Source organism: Cyprinodon tularosa, unplaced genomic scaffold (genome assembly GCF_016077235.1).
Source record: "Cyprinodon tularosa strain WSP-4 unplaced genomic scaffold, ASM1607723v1 ctg63, whole genome shotgun sequence".
NCBI classification, from domain to species: domain Eukaryota; kingdom Metazoa; phylum Chordata; class Actinopteri; order Cyprinodontiformes; family Cyprinodontidae; genus Cyprinodon; species Cyprinodon tularosa.
Genome location: NW_024039374.1, coordinates 1,279,077 through 1,293,986, shown reverse-complemented (window position 1 = coordinate 1,293,986; position 14,910 = coordinate 1,279,077). Strand labels below are relative to the sequence as shown.

The window sequence follows — 14,910 nt, the reverse complement described above, 5'->3', positions numbered from 1 at the left end:
GTTATATAGTCTTACACCTGCTGGGAGGAAGGATCTGTGATAATGTTCCCTGGTGCATTTAAGGCCAATTTATGGTTCTGAAGCAACCAGGCGTCTGTAACCATCCCCCCGCGCAGAGGTTCTGCAACTGTTGCAGCGCACCTAAAAAAAAATTCTAACTACTCATTGGACGGTCGCAAACCCGCGCAGACCTCAAGCGGAAGTGCGCAAACAAAAAGCAGCTGTGGTTGGTCCTTGGTATGCCTTTCCAGCTGTCTATGTGTTCGTCCTTCTCGATTCGTTGCCAGGGCGTGGCATTTTTAAAAACCGAGAAACAACTACAATGGACAACCTAGGACAAAAGGTTAATCATTCTTTTTGCAAACTCCGTTAACAGAACCTGTTCCTCTTCGATGTCCAGCAACTCTAGATCGATCTCTGTGACTTGTAGACGTGCCATTTTTGTTTTGGAAATTAAAAACTCCCGCCGGCACTACCAAAGTTCTCGGACAGTCCACCGAAGTTCTCGAATAGACTCCCCCTTGCGCTTTGGCGGGAAACTGCTGTGCGTCAGAAATTCCAGACCGATGGTGCAGAAGCATACCAGCAAAACTGGTATGCGTCCAAACTCAAGCGACATTTGATGTGTGCGGTTGCAGAAGTATAATCTACCCTTAGGGTGCAGCAGTCTGTCAATGAAGGAGCTCTCAAGTTCTGCAACAGCTTCATGCATGGGGTTGGGAGACATAATGCACTGGGGATGTTAATTCAGATAGGATCGTTTTGGTTCCCACCATCTGCTCTGAGTCAAGGGGGCATCCAATCAGTGAGCTGGCCTTCCTGATCAGCTTATCCAAACGCTTTCGCTCAGCTGCAGATAAGCCACTGCTCCAACAGACGGCTCCATAGAGGATGGCTGTCATAGAAGGTCTTTAGGAATGTCCCCTGCACTCCAAAACACTAACAAAACAAGTCTCCTCAGCAGGAAGAGTCTGCTCTGACCTTTCTTGTAGAGAGCTTTAGTGTTGTGAGTCCAGTCAGGTTTGTTATTCAGATGAACACCTAGGTACTTATAAGAGTCCACTATCTCAATGTCCGTTCCCTGAATGTCCATGAGGTCATGGGTTCGAATCCTCACGTGCATGGATTCTTGTATTCTCACCACATAATCTGGCTTCCTCCCACAGTCCAAAAACATGACTGTTAGGCAAATTGGTTTCTCTAAATCTGTGCTGCAATGTTTTCAAAGACCTCCAGCTGCTATCTACTGTGACCATTAACCTCGGAGACCACAGAAACACCATACAATTCATATAACTGATGGAAACTGTTAGCCAGGGCTTCTTGTTTTAGATAAAATCATCATTCAAAAAAGGGCCATTAAAAGCCAATGAACTAAGTTGCCCCAAAGTGCCCAGTGTGTGCATGGTGATTTGTTCTGAGATGCCCTCTGAACAATTTTGGTAACCTATCCAGGATATTATCCGCCTCTCACTAAATGACTACCGGAGTTTGGTAACAGCTCACCTACTTGTCCTGTTTGTCATTAAAGCATTGAGAATTGATGTCCCAGTGCTTGATAATTGCCCAATAGATTAGCTTTTACATAAGGACCATAATGGCTGTTCCTATAAGGTTCTGTTTTGTAATTGTGTATGAAACTTTATGAGAAGAGTCTTTGAAAAAAAAAAAACAATAACAAACAAACAGACATACATACAAAAAACATATGCAATGAACACATGCAAAAAGAGAGGTAAGAGAGCTGATCTGAGTTAAATGGAGAGAGAAGCTGGAAAGAAAGGAAAATGGGAAAGAGAGTAAATAAGGGAGAAAAAAGAAACATAAAATACAAAACAACTCATAAAATTCTGCTTTCATACCTGCAAAAAAAGAGAAGGAAGAGATAAAAAAAAAAAAAAAAAAAAACAGCAGACAACACACCATCCATGACAAAAGAGGGAGTACTCCACAGACATACAGTAAATACAAGTTGTCATGGTTTTGGTTCTGTTTAAGTTCTATCTTTGAGTTTTCATTGGTTTTATTTCCATTTTGTGTTATTCTAGGTATTTTTGATTGTTTTTGTGTTCTTATAATACAAAATAGAAATAAAACCAATGAAAACTCAAAGATATAACTTAAACAGAACCAAAACAATGACACAAGTATATAAGTATAAAAGGACAAAGGCAGACACACCCTCCCAAAAAAGGCATATGAGAGCCTGGGGCCAGAGCCCAGAGACTATGTTGCTCAGGCCCCAAGGAGCTGTAGCTCAGCACTTGGAGAACCACCAACATACCAGCGGACAGAGGCAACGGTCACCCGCAGGAAGGATACGGAGGAGAGGGAACAGGCAGTAGTATTGTTTGGGGCCTAGGATGGTCCACTAGATGGGCTTGGCCAAACATTAAACCTGACAATAATACAAAAAGACATTTGCAGGTATTCAGTCAAATTTGATTTGATTTATCATTTGATTGAATTTTTGGTTTACACAACTCTCTGTACAAATTGTTGGGATCTGGAGCTGTACCACCTTCCTCCAGCAGAGTGCGCCGTGGGTCCTCCTGAGCTGAGCCTCCAACACACCTGTGGCCCATCTCATCATCAGAGGATCTACTATATAACCTGCCTTCAGACCTTGCCTCAACACCGCAGTGTTGATCTGGTTTGATGAGCAACCTGAGCCTAGTAAACCTGAGAATCTTTGCTATCTCTATTGAGATAAAATTCTAACTCTTCCTTGTTTTTTGCCTCACAGGAATCCTGTCTCTTCGTGAAGCTCTGGATGAGCTTAACCTGCCTAGCCTCCCCTCGTGAGCCTAACCTGAAGACTCTTCTCTGGATTCCCCTGCAGCTCTTGGTTAAGAGCTGGAAACCCAAATCAAGGTCTGCCCTCAAAGTCAGAAGTAAGACGCTGAAGCAGTTATCGGTCTCTGCTGAACAAACAGTCTCTGGACCCAACAGTTACCTCTCTCAAAGAGGAAGCCGGACTCCTTCAAGGTATTCCTCAGCAAACTCTAAGACTCATAACTCGTCAGTTCCTGTGCTAACTGAACTGTCATCTCTGCAGACTCCAGTGAACCTCCCCCCAGACCTGAACCAGTTCCAGTGCAATATTCATGTGCTTGTGATAACAATAAACCTTGTTAAACTTTTCATCAGCCTCCGTGTGTGTTCTGCATATTGGGCTTACTCAGTAACCAATCATGACACAAATATTTCTATTTTCTTTACGGTATTTTTATGGTGGCTAATCAATACACTCTAATTAGTTAATTTTCTTAGACCTTGCCAGTGTTGACTTGTATCTTTTATAGTTAAATAAAAGATAGATAGATAGATAAAAAATAATTGGTTGTTGCAGAGGATCAAGTAATGGGACGATATCCAGTTGTTGAGGCCATTTGCAGTTTTCTGATGCGCACAAATTGGGGACTTTTACTTCCTATTTTTATAGTGTCTCGTTATTTCCTGTATGTTTACACCTAAACACTGCTGGGTGCCCCTGCTTGTTCCACAGTCAACAGACAGAATGACAGGTTTATTTTGACAGGGTCAAACCAACACATGACAAAACCTGGATGATTGTGTAAGAGCTATAACAGGGCTGTGGGGGGCATAAGAACATATCCAGTTATTTAAGGATAACTATAACTGAATGTAATATGCAAGATAATATATTATTTTCCAGCAGATAAACACTGTCCGATCCTGGGATTAGGAAAATAATTATGCTATGTTGTTTGGACAAATGAAGTTGCATTGTAAGGTCAGTTCTGTTGTAAATGCTCAGAGATTTGAGGAAATTATGCATGTATGTGTTCAATAGTGGAAGCCATAAATTAGATAAATATCTATTTCTACCAAAACTAATGAGGAATGTGATTTATTAACTATGTATGCTTTCATTTACACTGTCATTTTCATAAACTTGGGTAACTTTTTGAAGAAAAGGAACTAGCAGTTTAACTGCAACATTCAATTACTACTTCAGTAACATTAATTACTCTTACTTACGTTGTACAATTTCTACTACTACTTTGGCCAAATTGAGTTTCTGAAGTGAATGACAAACAAGGACATTTTAGGAAATGTGAGGCTTCTGGTCTGTAGAGTTAATTTTTCTAACATTATCTTCCTTCTATTGAACCTCCATGGTCAACCAAAGGTTAAACATGTACTAAACAACAGACATTGTCAATAAAATCCCTTTGCACTCTTATAACATACATTACTGGTTTCGGAGCTGCTTTGTTGTTGAAACCGAAATTTAGAAATGTGTTTCTTCTATTTTAACATATTATTTTGATTCATTGTATTTTGATACTCTAAAATACATCTCATAAGTACCAGAATCTCATATTGTATTATATTTTGTCAGTACAAGTACATAGTTTCCACAAATTAAGTCAGGTTAAAAACGTATTTCTAGAGTAGCTTTTTACTGAATACTTTTTTTAAACTCCTGCTCCTGTGATTAACTTCTGTTTACTACCTGCTTAAGTAGGTCAATTTAAAGTAGTGCTACTTTTACTCAAATTTTGCCTACTTTATCCAACTTTGGTGATGTAACAGAAAGTGCTTGTTATTTGAGTTGATTTCTACCCTTACTATTAAAATCTCACGCAATGGCGTAACGGCACAACAATAGACCCGTAAGAAACATTATACTGGTGCGCCCCATATGAAGTACAACACCCTGTAACAGTTACGGTTTTAATCTACGCTCTGGATTACCCATAATTCCAAGTTGTATTGTAAAAAATAAAATACTCAAATACATCGTTCTTTTAAGATCTTTATTGCGGTTTGAGACATATTATATGAGTGTATTTTTTACCAACCGTCTAATGAACTATACATAGTTATCAACATAGTAATTAAAAGTACCACGGTGTGCTTTGCTATTGGTGTCGTGTTTAAACAGCTCTCCATCATGTTGAAATCTGGCATATGTTGGAGTATAAATTAGGTCCGGTCAATCAATCTAGTATCAGGTGGATATAAGAGACATTTTTCACACCATTACATCTACAAAGAGATGTCCTAGTCCACAATTGCAACACGGGGCCCCTAAGGTCGGGGGCCCCTAAGCAACTGCAGTGTCGGCTTACCGACATTTACGCCATTGATCTCACGTATTTGAAACAAATTTATTAAAGGATGCTTAATTTTCTTTCTTCCGATTTTCTGCATTGTGAGATCATTTTCTGGATGTCACCAATAATATTTTTGTAATTTCTTGGATGATGCTCATTTCAGCATTACAAAGAATTGAGGACACAAAACAAAAGGTAGCAATATAAAAACAACATGCCAGAAACAGTAGCTATTGCTGAATGGGTAAGTAAAACATTTTACACGACTAACAACATACATAACATAATTAAAAACTGTAAAACACTACAAGAAGCGCTCTTCTGATCATCAAATCAAAGTGTGTAGCCTTTACGTGATACGTAATGACGCTAATAATAACGTAGCATAATCCGGCCCTCCAATTGGTTGGCTGTGAGTCGTCCTGTTTGATGCGGAAGTTGTAGTTTACTCGCTGCTCCCAGTTGTTTTGCAGGTGTTAGCTGCTGTGTCGGTGCCTGAAACAGAGGTTCGCAGAAATGTCCCTGTCATTTGAAGGAAGAGTGGTGCTCGTCACAGGTGCTGGAGGAGGTAAAACTACCGCCGGATTGTGCAGCATGTCACATTAGATTGGATTTAGACCTTTAGCTCCCGATGCTATTGAGCTAATTGTGGCTGAGTTTGTTTCTGGAGAACTCTGGAGAAAGTTACGAAAGCTGCCTTGACGAGATGTCATTTCTCATAAATTCTAAATGAAGAAACAAACTGCAATTAACAACCTCAGAAAGTAACTGAATTCATATATAATACAAATATCGGGTTAACGACACTTAATTTATCAAACATGAGGAGCAAAGTACAAATAACGCAATGGTCTATTATTACCCTGACTGTGTGAAAGGGCACAAGCACAAAGGCAGCAGGTGCTGTTGGATTTTGGGTTAATATTATTTAACCTCCTGTTTTCCTCTATGCAGGTCTCGGGAAAGAATATGCCCTGGCTTTCGCCTCAAGAGGAGCCTCAGTAATTGGTAAATAGATAAATAAACTACAGCAAGAACTTTGGAGTAAATATCCTTCAACCTTTATGATACCCTGCCAATATAAATGGGAAAGGATTTTTTTTAAAGCTTTTTTTTTATTGTTATTATACTGTCACAGTACAGAGCAAGGAAATGAACTTTCTGCATTTCTTGAACCACTGCACCAATGCTCCAACCACTTTTTACCCATTGTTATGATTATATTTAATCATTAAGTGATATAGCACACATTATAATGAGAAAATCAAGATTACTTCAACTGTACATTGCATTGCTGGAGAAAACTGCTTGGTCAGCATTGCATTGCTTTTACTGAGTCAGAGGCACCATAGGCATGGTGGGAGTTTCTCACTGTATGAAAACTTGGATTAAAAGTTGCACAATACTTTAAAATAACAACTGGATCAAATCAGAATGGTTAAGAAATTTTACATCTAAAGAAATCCAGCAGATTGCATTAAGTTATTGACTTTTTGCAGAATTCACTCCTATGCAGCAATCTCTCACGCCAAGTTATCTTCCTTCCTTCCTTCCTTCCTTCCTTCCTTCCTTCCTTCCTTCCTTCCTTCCTTCCTTCCTTCCTTCCTTCCTTCCTTCCTTCCTTCCTTCCTTCCTTCCTTCCTTGCTTCCTTCCTATATTGCTTCCTTTTTCGTACCTCTCTCTGTAGCTGTGTGCATTGAAAATACCACAACAACAGTGAGTGGATTTTACAATGGATGCTTCCTTTTATTTTTACTTTGAATGCTGCTCTCAACTCTGACCAAGAATCTCCTTTTCTTCAATTTTCTCTTACGGTTATCTCTGTTAGAGAGCTGCACAGTTTACACGGTAAACCAACCTTTGGCAAATCTTTGCTTCTTCTTTGCAATAAAGTGAATGACCTTGGGGTAGACACAAAAGGGGGTGGAAGAAGTTCTGCAGCTGCTGATAAGGTGGTGGAGGAGATAAGAGCAAAGGGGGGAAAAGCTGTGGCAAACTATGGTAAGGAACATCTATGTTATACATACTATGTAGTTTTTCTAATAATGGATAAAAAAACTGCATTGCTTTTATTTCTCTTTATAGTGAGTATTGATAATGACAGAACCACCTGTTTTTTTTCTTAGTGTCTTTCCTTTTTGTAATGTGAGACATTAGATTTATTACCCAAAACCAGTCTCTGACATGATGTCAGACATGTATGTTTTTAAATATATATATTTTTTCTACAGCTAAATTAAATGCAAGAAAAAAATAAACAGCTTCTTCTGATACATTATTTGTGACTTTAATAAATTTTTTTTATAAGTGTAACTTTGTCTGTTGTTCCTTTATAAGAAAAAGTATAAACTGTCGTCAAAATTTAGTTCTCAAGTAAAATCTTTCATACAGACTCTGTTGAAGATGGAGAGAAGCTGATCCAAACTGCCCTGGATGCTTTTGGGAGAATTGGTTTGTATTAAAATTGAGTAAAGCTATAATCAGTATATTATGTAACTCTTAATGTGATGATTTTACTAGAACTTATTTTGGTAATATTTTTCTTTTTCAGACATTGTTGTGAACAATGCTGGGTAAGTTTCTCCCTAGTCATGAATATGTCAATCATCTGGTCTTAAAAAAGCAGTTTTTAAATTAAGTAAACATTAGAAAGTGAATGCTGATTTTAAATTTCTGCTTCTTTTTGCCCAGAATCCTTCGTGACCGTTCATTTGCTAGGACCAGTGATTTAGATTGGGGTAAAAACATTGTTATAAATCTGTTTATTTGTTCATCTGTAACTGGGTGAACTCACATGGAGACAGATTATATAAATATATATTTTTGTGCTTTTTATTCCAGACCTCATTCACAGAATTCACTTAAGAGGATCATTCTTGGTTACTCGAGCTGCCTGGAACCATATGAAAAATCAAAAGTTTGGCAGGTAAGGATCAAAGCAACCATTTATTAAAATGTAGTCTCTGTACTGCTGAGCCGTTAACTTCACCTACATGACCACCAAAAACAAAAGCACGGAGACAAAGATGCAAAGAAGGTCCATAATCCATTCATCCATCCATTTTCTAACACGCTTACTCCCAAGTGGTGTGCTGGGGTGCTGGTGCCTATCTCCAGTTGTCAATGGGCGAGAGGCGGGGTACACCCTGGACAGGTTCGCCAGTCCATCGCAGGATGGTCCATAATGGCAAAAAAAATGCAACAACAGAAGACTGAAGAAAAAGAGGCAGTTTCTTCTAGTATTAGGGCCTTTGTAGAAAACTACACACTTAAACGCATGCCCAAAAGATTTTAATTTGATCAAACGGTTGGTACACGTATGCATAGATCAGATCATTTTATTTAGCTTCCATGTAAGAGATTTTGAATTTCTGATCAGCCAAGATTTAGATCATACCTGGGACATTTTGCCCAAGAAAAAAAAGCTACTGTATAGGCTGTATATATTAGTATGCGTATATATAATCTATCAATTGAAAATTAAATGTACAAATATAAGCAACAGACTTATCACTATTTTAATACCCTGTGCAATTACCAGTTTTTTATATTTAATATCCAGTTCAATAACTATATATATATATTTATAAATACTGATTTATGGAAATTCCCATTTAACTCTGAGTAATAGTCCTGTTAAATAAGAGACTTCAGCTGTTTAATTTATATATATATATATATATATATATATATACATACACACTACTGTTCAAAAGTTTGGGGTCACCCAAACAATTTTGTGTTTTCCTGGAAAGTCAGACTTATTCACCACCATACATTGTGAAATGAATAAAAAATAGAGTCTAGACATTGACAAGGTTAGAAATAATGATTTGTATTTGAAATAAGATTTTATTTTACATCAAACTTTGCTTTTGTCGAAGAATCCTCCATTTTCACCAATTACAGCATTGCAGACCTTTGGCATTCTAGCTGTTGGATGGGCACTTCTTGCGTACCATACGGTCAAGCTGCTCCCACAACAGCTCAATGGGGTTCAGATCTGGTGACTGCACTGGCCACTCCATTAACGATAGAATACCAGCTGCCTGCTTCTGCTCTAAATAGTTCTTGCACAGTTTGGAGGTGTGTTTAGGGTCATTGTCCTGTTGTAGGATGAAATTGGCTCCAATCAAGCGCTGTCCAATGGGAATGGCATGGCGTTGCAAAATGATAGCCTTCTTTATTCAGAATCCTTTTTACCCTGTACAAATCTCCTACCTTTCCAGCACCAAAGCAACCCCAGACCATCACATTACCTCCACCATGCTTGACAGATGGCAGTTGGGGACCTGTGAGGCATCTGTTTCTCAAACTAGAGACTCTAATGTACTCATCTTCTTGCTCAGTTGTGCAACGCGGCCTCCCACTTCTTTTTCTACTCTGGTTAGAGCCTGTTTGTGCTGTCCTCTGAAGGGAGTAGTACACACCGTTGTGGGAATATTAAATTTCTTAGCAATTTCTCGCATGGAATAGCCTTCATTTCTAAGAACAAGAATAGACTGTCGGGTTTCAGATGGAAGTTCTCTTTTCCTGGCCATTTTCAGCATTTAATTGACCCCACAAATGTGATGCTCCAGAAACTCAATCTGCTCAAAGGAAGGTCAGTTGTACCATTAGAACACTGGAGTGATAGATGCTGGAAATGGGCCTCTATACACCTATGTAGATATTGCCCCAAACACCTTTGCTGCTAGACATTTGCTGCTAGAATAGTCATTTACCACATTGGCAATGTTTAGAGTGTATTTCTTTAAAGGTAAGACTAGTTTAAAGTTATCTTCATTGATAGTTACAGCGCTTTTTCTTAAAAAATAAGGACGTTTCAATGTGACCCCACATTGAAATGTCCCCCACATATATATATATATATATATATATATATATATATATATGTGTGTGTGTGTGTGTATGTCTTTCGCACCTTTCTTTTTGACTATTGTTTCAATGTGACGAGTGAATTTCTCCACTGTGAGATCAATAAAGTCAATAAATCAATCATCAGTCATACATTATACATATACTTCATTGTAGAACACAACTCCTGAAAATATTTGGGAGGTTTAAGAATGAAAAGTTAATTCTTACCCATCTTGAAATCCATGTGAGGAGTTGTTTTAGTCTGGCTTCCAAGAGAAAATAAAGCTAAAATACCAAATTGTTTTTAATGGAAGAGATTAAAAAGGTGCAGTAAGCTAAAAAGTGGTTAAAAAGTAGGATCATTTCTTTACTGACTTCAATTTATAGCTGTTCTTTGTATTGATTTTTGATTTCTTTTTTAAATACCGTGAATTTTATGTTGAATTAAAAGCAACTTAGCATTCAGGTGCTCAATGTCCTTGCTGTTATTGCCTTTTCTTTTTTAATAGACTTTTAGTTCGGTTACACAACCAATGTCCACTGAACAGTAATGAATGTTTATTAATTACAGCCACGCTGATATGTAGAAATACAGCATGAAGTGACAGGTCTATTTCCATTTTGGATTATAATTAGTAGAGGAAGGTTGTCGGCCTAAAGTAGGCGACAGTTGCCCTTCATAAACGCACAGTCGCTGCTCTCCTTGAAGTGAAAAAGTACCTTTAAAGACAAGAGTTCAATGTGAACTTTCTTCACACTGCAGTTGCTGCTGTTGACCAAGCACAACAAAAACTGTTGAAAGTAATAAAAGTTTTAAATCAATACTTTGACAGATATATATTATAGTGTTTTTCTTAATAGAGACAGAAATCATTTAACATTCTCTTTTGTTTGCCCATATGTTTTCCATTTCTCGCGTACAGCCCCGAAATTCAATCTTTGTGTGCAGCCATCCTAAAGAAAATATTTATGGTGCACTGAAAGGAAAAGTCATATTGTGGAGAAATAAATAAATAAAAAAAGCCAAAATGTCAGTCAGCTAACTCTCCTGTTCTCTGTCTCTAATGGTGTGAAGGAATACTCCTATTGAGCATCTTTTTTTTTTTTTTCTGGACTGGCTGTCAGATGGGGCATTTTCTCCATGTTCATCTGTAAAAGTGGAAATCTTTTTTCTTATGTGGTAAAAGTCAATAATTTTAATTTTCCTCATGGCAAATGACTCCTTGACCCTTTGTGCATAATAGCTATCGATGTGAAAAATATTTTGTCATTGCCAGTCCCTTGGTGTTGCATTGTTGGCCCGCTGGATGTCATGGGTCAATGCATTTGTACTCAGGGAACTTTTACAGATGTCTCCTGCAGTTAATCTGGCATTGATGCTTAACCTTGTTATTTCTGCTCGCCTGAGATAAACTTTCCAGTGAGAGATCCTGTGCACGTAGCAATCCGTGGGTTTGATATGCAAAACATTCACAAGCTCCTAAATCTGGATTGCACACCAAAGAGTTAGGGAAAAGAAAAAATGATTTATTTTGGATGACTTAAAGATGCTTGGTATGCGTGGATAAGTGCTCCCTCTTTGGATGTTCTTGTCTTCGGTTAGTGCACAGAGATTCCTGTCAAACATATTTTAACGTAGAATTGCTTTTCTTCTGTTACCAGAATTATCATGACTGCTTCAGCCGCAGGCATCTATGGTAACTTCGGTCAAGCCAACTACAGTGCTGCCAAGTTAGGCCTGCTGGGGCTGGCTAACACTTTGGCCATCGAGGGACAGAAGTACAACATCCACTGCAACACAATTGCTCCCGTTGCAGGGTCCCGCCTCACAGAGACGGTCATGCCACCAGGTAATCAGAAAAAAAGCATCAATATTTGACTAATCAGGTGAAAATAGGTACAAATTATTTTAAACGACCGCTGTGTTGATAGTAAATTGTTAATAAGGGAGGCGTTCATTTTTAGCAACTATTTTTTTTTCGCCATGATGAAATATAGCTCTTTTAACAAATTTGTGCACTTTTTTAGCTCTGCCTTGAGGTTCTAAAAAAATTAACCCAACAAAATTATAATATTAAACAAATTCAGTAAAAAATAATTTTAATAAAATAAAATTCCAATCTGCCTTGTGTAACCTTTTTCTAAGTATTTTTCCTTCCACTTTTTCAATTAATATGCTTAGAAGCAGTTCTCTGAACAGCCTCTTTCCATAGTTATGACATTACCATGGCCACATTTGTAATAAATGATGTTTTATGTGTGAAGTGTTGCCAGATGTCAAAGACAAATCTCCACCTCAGGAAATGGGATGAAAAATAAACTTATCTTATCTTATGACCTTGTGTGCCTCACCCTCTATGAGAAGATTGGTGTGATTTTTATATAGTTTTCTGACCTTCTAAGAAGTAGACTTGTTTCCTTAGCTGATAATTAAAATGGTTAATTGAAATAAATGCTTAAAATAAATCACTTTGATGTTTAATTTTTTACTATTTCATCAAATGTATGTACTACACTTTCTAATTAACTAAAACAGAATTTCTGAAGTTTATAAAATTACCAAAAACACTAAATATTTTACCACTTGGTGAGTTCAAAATGTGACTTTGTGCTGCGTTTTAGCAGAGGGGAGACTTGGCCTGATTTGTTTGTACATGTCTTTGGTTGGTGGACATGCTCTGTGACTACAGCTATGTTGACGGGGGGGTATAAACAGAAATGGTTTTGTTGTCGTGCTGGGCTTGTGTGCAGTAGCATGTCACGCTGTGCTGTGCCAACTGTCTCAGGATGGCCTCACCTTGGTAAATGACTTGGTTCCATATGCTCACTGACGCAGGCATTTCTGTAACACAAAGAGCAGAACTCGCCCAGCTACAAACATGGTGAATGCAGCGAGGCAGAAAGCCTCCTTTTTTTGCCACCGGGGTGCAGATATTTTAAGCTCACGTGTATCTGTCTGTATATAATTATTTGGAGCCCACTTTGTTTCTTTTATCCATTATAGAAATTGACAGAAAAAAAATATCTTGATGCATTTTACTTCCTGTGGAGTTAGATTAGATCTGATAGGAGAGGCAGTAATAGTACTATTAAAGCACACTTTTGATGACCATTAGGGGATATGGATGATGTCATAAGACAATGATAACCTAGTTTCTCTCGCTGTCCATCCTGGTTTGTCCTGTCCAAACTATGTAAGGTTGCAGCTGTCTCCTTACACAGCACTGATGCTTCCTCAAAAATGTGTTTTTGTTTCTTTGGATTTTATCCTATTCCAACCGTCCATCCATCCATCCATCCATCCATCCATCCATCCATCCATCCATCCATCCATCCATCCATCCATCCATCCATCCATCCATCCATCCATCCATCCATCCATCCATCCATCCGTTTATTCTTTTTGCTTCATCCATCCATCCATCCATCCATCCATCCATCCATCCGTTTATTCTATGATCCATCCATCCATCCATCCGTTTATTCTATGATCCATCCATCCATCCATCCATCCATCCATCCATCCATCCATCCGTTTATTCTCTGGCCCATCCATCCATCCATCCATCTATCCGTCCGTTTATTCTATGATCCATCCATCCATCCATCCATCCATCCATCCGTCCGTTTATTCTCTGGCCCATCCATCCATCCATCCATCCATCCATCCATCCATCCATCCATCCATCCATCCATCCATCCATCCATCCATCCATCCATCCATCTGTTTATTCTTTGGCCCATTCATCCATCCATCCATCCATCCATCCATCCATCCATCCATCCATCCGTTTATTCTTTGGCCCATCCATCCATCCATCCATCCATCCATCCATCCGTTTATTCTTTTTGCTCCATCAGTCCGTCCATCCATCCATCCGTTTATTCTTTTTGCTCCATCCATCCGTCCATCCATCCGTCCGTCCGTCCGTCCATCCATCCATCCATCCGTTTATTCTTTGGCCCATCCATCCATCCATCCATCCATCCATCCATCCATCCATCCATCCATCCATCCATCCATCCATCCATCCATCCATCCATCCATCCATCCATCCATCCATCCGTTTATTCTTTCTTCCATCTGGTCACACATCAGTTCGTTCCCCTTCCATTATCTCTGCTCATCTGTCCCCCTGTCTTCCCATCTGTCTGTGCCGCTCTTCCGTCTTTCCACCTATTTGTCCATCATTCTTCCTTTCTTCCATCTTTTCATCCCTCACCTGTTTGTCCTAATATCATTCCATCTCCCTGTCTGTGGTTTGTACAGGTTCTACTTGTAGATGAATTATTGGATAACAAGCTGCTCCATGTCAAATGTGTATTTTGTGTTCTTAGACCTTGTGGCATCTCTGAAGCCAGAGTATGTTGCACCTTTGGTGCTCTGGCTTTGTCATGAACAATGCCAAGAGAACGGAGGACTGTTTGAGGTAAAAAATGTTCACTCCAATATAAAAGCCTTTATAAGATGCCTTTTTTTTTTGCTTCGTCTTCTTTTATCTCAGTGTGTGACTGTTCATCTTAATGTTTCATCTTCATGCAGGCCGGTGCAGGCTGGATTGGTAAATGTGAGTATTGTAGTTCGCCTGAGGTGATGTCGACATGTGTTTGTAATATTCATTAGCTGCAGGCGCCTTTGTAATGTATGCATGGGATTTTCACCAGGCACTGACCCCCTTTTTTCCTCGTTTTATGTGTATCCATTTGGCAGTACGCTGGGAGCGCACTCAGGGCGGGATTGTGAGACAGAAAAACAAACCCATGAACCCTGAGGGGGTCCGGGACCAGTGGGACGCTATCTGTGATTTTAAAAACGCCACCAAGCCGGCTAATGTACAAGGTCAGTAATAACTGAGGCCAATTTTTTACTCTATTTACAATCTGCAATCATTTTGTCTGTACAAATATGAGGCTAAACTATTTTAAATTTCAACTAAATTTGACAATTACTTTAAATGTCTT

The 14,910-nt window shown here is 38.8% G+C and overlaps 1 protein-coding gene across 1 annotated transcript in view; it reads left to right on the top strand.

The window, feature by feature from the left end:
- The first annotated feature begins 5,503 nt into the window (after window positions 1–5,503).
- The window catches only part of hsd17b4 (hydroxysteroid (17-beta) dehydrogenase 4), a 33,563-nt gene continuing 24,156 nt past the window's right edge, over window positions 5,504–14,910 (top strand). Inside the window, exons 1-11 of the mRNA XM_038308116.1 lie at window positions 5,504–5,655; window positions 6,042–6,095; window positions 6,982–7,089; window positions 7,480–7,539; window positions 7,640–7,661; window positions 7,780–7,826; window positions 7,930–8,014; window positions 11,611–11,798; window positions 14,287–14,378; window positions 14,492–14,516; window positions 14,660–14,788. Of these exons, the coding sequence (XP_038164044.1) occupies window positions 5,604–5,655; window positions 6,042–6,095; window positions 6,982–7,089; window positions 7,480–7,539; window positions 7,640–7,661; window positions 7,780–7,826; window positions 7,930–8,014; window positions 11,611–11,798; window positions 14,287–14,378; window positions 14,492–14,516; window positions 14,660–14,788 (862 nt within the window). The 5' untranslated portion in view covers window positions 5,504–5,603. The remainder of the gene's footprint in view (window positions 5,656–6,041; window positions 6,096–6,981; window positions 7,090–7,479; window positions 7,540–7,639; window positions 7,662–7,779; window positions 7,827–7,929; window positions 8,015–11,610; window positions 11,799–14,286; window positions 14,379–14,491; window positions 14,517–14,659; window positions 14,789–14,910) is intronic.